General features: G+C 35.6%; 1 protein-coding gene across 1 annotated transcript in view; it reads right to left on the minus strand.

Annotated features, from left to right (window-relative positions):
- Window positions 1–2,572: 2,572 nt before the first annotated feature.
- LOC119340283 (transcription factor NAI1-like) overlaps window positions 2,573–3,959 on the minus strand; it is a 6,549-nt gene continuing 5,162 nt past the window's right edge. The window contains exon 3 of the mRNA XM_037612179.1: window positions 2,573–3,063. Coding sequence (XP_037468076.1) covers window positions 2,992–3,063 — 72 coding nt within the window. The 3' untranslated portion in view covers window positions 2,573–2,991. The remainder of the gene's footprint in view (window positions 3,064–3,959) is intronic.

Raw genomic sequence — 3,959 nt, forward strand, 5'->3', positions numbered from 1 at the left:
GAAGCAAAACTCAACATATGCTTGTGTCTAAAATTATATTTGAAAACATATGACAAAGGATGCTACATCTTCTAGAAAGAAGTTCAACAATTCTTTTTTTCAAATCTTACACTGATCTTGCATGCTCACAATGACAGGCTTTGCTCATGTCTACCCCGCACACATGTTATTATGATCCATGTCGAAGAAGAAGCTGAGAGAAATTCTCACATAACAAATTTATTGATACATGTGATAAGATTTTATATGTCCAACATCCATCTATTTATTTTTGATCATATCTTTGTTTTTCATACTTAGTTTGCTATATATTGTTACGTGTTTGACTATGGTTTTGTATCTGGGATGAACAAAACACAGAATTTACAATTAATAAGGATATATATTATGTTGGTTACTTAGGAGTAGAAGGTTTTCTTTAGGATGATTTTTGGAATGAATCGGTCCTTAGTCATACTATTATTTATATGTTAAGTATGCTTTTTTTGTAAGTGTCAGTCTACTTGAAATCCCCCCTTGCGGTGGTGGCCCAAGTGTAACCTCAACCTTCTTACCCTGAAAGAACCTTGGTCAATCATAACCTTGCAAGTTCCTCACTACTCTCTGTGACATTTCTTACCAATACCACACTTCTTGGCTGCAATCCAATTTAAAATTCACTGACCAATAATGTGCTCTTTAACTATAGACTAAATAAAGTTGTCATCTTTTGTTACTGAAAATGTATGGTTCAATCTGTATTTCAAATTCACGAAAATACCTACCATACCATTCTATCAGAAAATAGAAGAGCGATAGTGTAACACAATGTTTATAGTACATGAATGATACTTCGACCTCTATCTCAATCTCCCCTAGATTCATCTTTATTTTGTCGTTCCTTGCAGACATATACATGGACCATGCATAGTGCCACAAGTTCCAGCTAGCGCTGAAGGTGGCCCATGCGGTCCCTGCAGGAGTGATGGTGAGATATTATTGCCGTGAGAAGCATGCATGGTCCATATATATGTCTCCAAGGAACAACAAATCTGACCAATGATTGAGTTGATTGAGTACTTCTTACCACACCACATGACATTAGATCATTAACGATCAATAGTTAACAATACCTGGTCGTTAGTAGTTGGATTGTCTAGTCTCATGACCAAACTAGCCCCATGAGACCTCCCTAATGGTGATGGGTTGGCATGTCCATATTTTTCATTTTCTGGGTGTCGGTATCGATTACTTTCCATTTCGTTTGTAAGGCCCGTTGTATTTTGGGTCAAACTTTGACAATAATTCAACTAATAAGACATGTTATGGGTAACAAACAATTATGAAGTTGGAAACATATTTCGAATAGGTATGCAAAAGTATATTTTTTATGACATAATTTAAATTTTACTAGTAAAATTCATGGTCAAACTTTGACCCAAGATGCATGTGAGGGAACCTTACATATCGGAAGAGAGGGAGTAGTTACTTTTAGAGAGTAATCTTCTGAAACAAGAGAGAAAATGGAAGATACAGACATATAAATTTCCCATACAAAGGCCATAGATTTAGTTCCATTTACTGGTAAAAGTTTGGTGTAGAGCAATCATTAATCTAATATTTATTTATTTTAGCCAGGAAATGTTTAAATTACGAAAATAATGACATATAGATTATTGGAATCAGATAGATATGTAGACCAATCTAATATAGTATATCAATCATCGATCAACTCACATTAACCTCAATTTACCAATCAACTAATTAAGTACGAAGTACGAACAATCACCAACCAGGTTGCCTAGGTTACTCCCAGTACTGATTTAGAACCATATAGAAACTGACTGATGAATTTATACTTCTATACCTTTAGTTACCTTGGACTTGATTATTTCTGTTACCTACCATCCCATTCCATAATTCGTCGGCATTTTAATTGTGTTTGTTTATTCCGTGGCACACATTTGAAATGTGTTTAATGGCATACTGTCACATATGAACACACATCGTCTCTAATATAGTGTTATTTTGATTACCATTACAATGCATTTTTATGCTTAAAATTTAGAATAAAAATAGTTAAAGATCTATCTCGAGCAAATAGAAAAAGGAAAGTCAATCAAGTATAAATATTTTCAGTCAACATGGGTGGGATGATCATTGTTTCCTACAATTGGAACGAAGACGTGAAACCGACTGTATGAATCTATTATTGGTGAAAGAAAAAGTAACCAAGAAAGCAAAGGGTTTTGTCTTTAATTATTTTATTACTTGTATTTCTTTCTTTTTCTTTGTACACGGCAACTATCATTCCTTAGAAGAATATGATATCTTATGTCTAGAAGAAATTTGTATCGATGTCCTTGTGAATCTATATGATCGATATCTTAAGATATTTATGTTTGCTATGTAATTTGGATAATCTTTGTTATCTCGGTTGTTGTGGCAATACACTAGAAAACAAGCCAACACTAACGTTCCAAATAAACATCCGCGACGAGGTCCACATCACACACAACCGACGTAGTATACTTGTATGTAATGAGGGCTACATTGCAAATATGTGTTTAGAAGGAACATGTATAATGAGCATTACAACTCAATGGTTACCATTCCATGTGCAATGCTACCCTCACGTCAATGACAAGCTCATAGTGATTGGCCCAGAAACTATATGCTTGAGGTTATTTAACCGTGGGCAGTGGCGTGTTCTATAGTAATGTGTCTTAATGGACAAAGACTAACTATTGGCAAAATCAAATACAACTCCTTCCATTCCCAATGTAACTTTCGTTACATAGAAACAACACTATTCATGTTTGGATTCTGAGCAGGCATAATAACTTATTGCTAAGTCGAACCCATCTTTCAACTAAGCAAGCAGGCATTGGAGCACCTAGCTTCTTCGGTTGTCACTTTGTTCTATTTGGAGATGGGCCCATGATGGTGAGCATCAATGTGAAAACATCAAATCCAATTTGACCATGGTGTATGGCACAAATTGTGGATACCCTAATGTTGATCCAGCACTGAGTTGATCCTTCTTACCATCTCCTCCATTGTTGTATTGAACCCCTCTCCCAACTGAAATGAAATAAATTAAGTTGCACCAAATTAGTGTAAGTAGCGCAAACCGATGAAATATAATCTCATACAAAAGCTTGAATGTGTTCATATAATACATGCATGTCCCACAAGCATGCCCTCACAATTGAATACAATTTGCATTGTTCAAATAAATAATTCACCACGGGTTGCATTTAGTATTATGATGACAGTTTTTACACTTTTGAAATTAGTTCCAGGAGATGAAATAATTATCTTTTCCTAATAGCGAGATGAGGTGTCATATGTTAACTAACTAACCAACTTAGTCCTCACCCAATTGTCTTTTGTGAATGCTGCAATGTTAATATGTTCATTGGGAAATAAACGGTAACCGTGTAGGGAGAGTGAGGCTAAAATATATAATAAAGGATCATGCTTTGTAGCAATTGCTAGTAAAAAAACAAAAAGATAAACTTCTCTGAATGGAAAATATTTAGATGATCATGAATGGTTTCTTCATTGTTTTTGGATTAATTCATTATCTACTCATGACCCACGAGGGAAAATACTAGATTTCATAAACTTTTGTTATACGTCAAGACAGAATCTACCTAATCCCTTATGAGCTATCTAGCATCAAAATACACGTTAACATTCGAACAAATTGCTTGATAAGCACTTAATATATTGGGAGTGGCTAGAACCAAGTCGATTGAATTTGTTTTTAGGGTCACCCGTCTGATGAAAAAGGAACAGTTAGATCTCCTTCTCTTTACCTCCCTCCTGAACAAAATTATTCATCATCTTCCACCCCCACGGTCTGAAAATGTTCTTCATCTGGCATCCTTCTAGCTGGTTGAACCACCCTGGCCTCCTCGCGACCTCCCCCCATAGCCAAGCTTGCCCCCGCCCCTGGCCATCCTTCTAAAGCC

Source organism: Triticum dicoccoides, chromosome 7B (genome assembly GCF_002162155.2).
Source record: "Triticum dicoccoides isolate Atlit2015 ecotype Zavitan chromosome 7B, WEW_v2.0, whole genome shotgun sequence".
NCBI lineage: Eukaryota > Viridiplantae > Streptophyta > Magnoliopsida > Poales > Poaceae > Triticum > Triticum dicoccoides.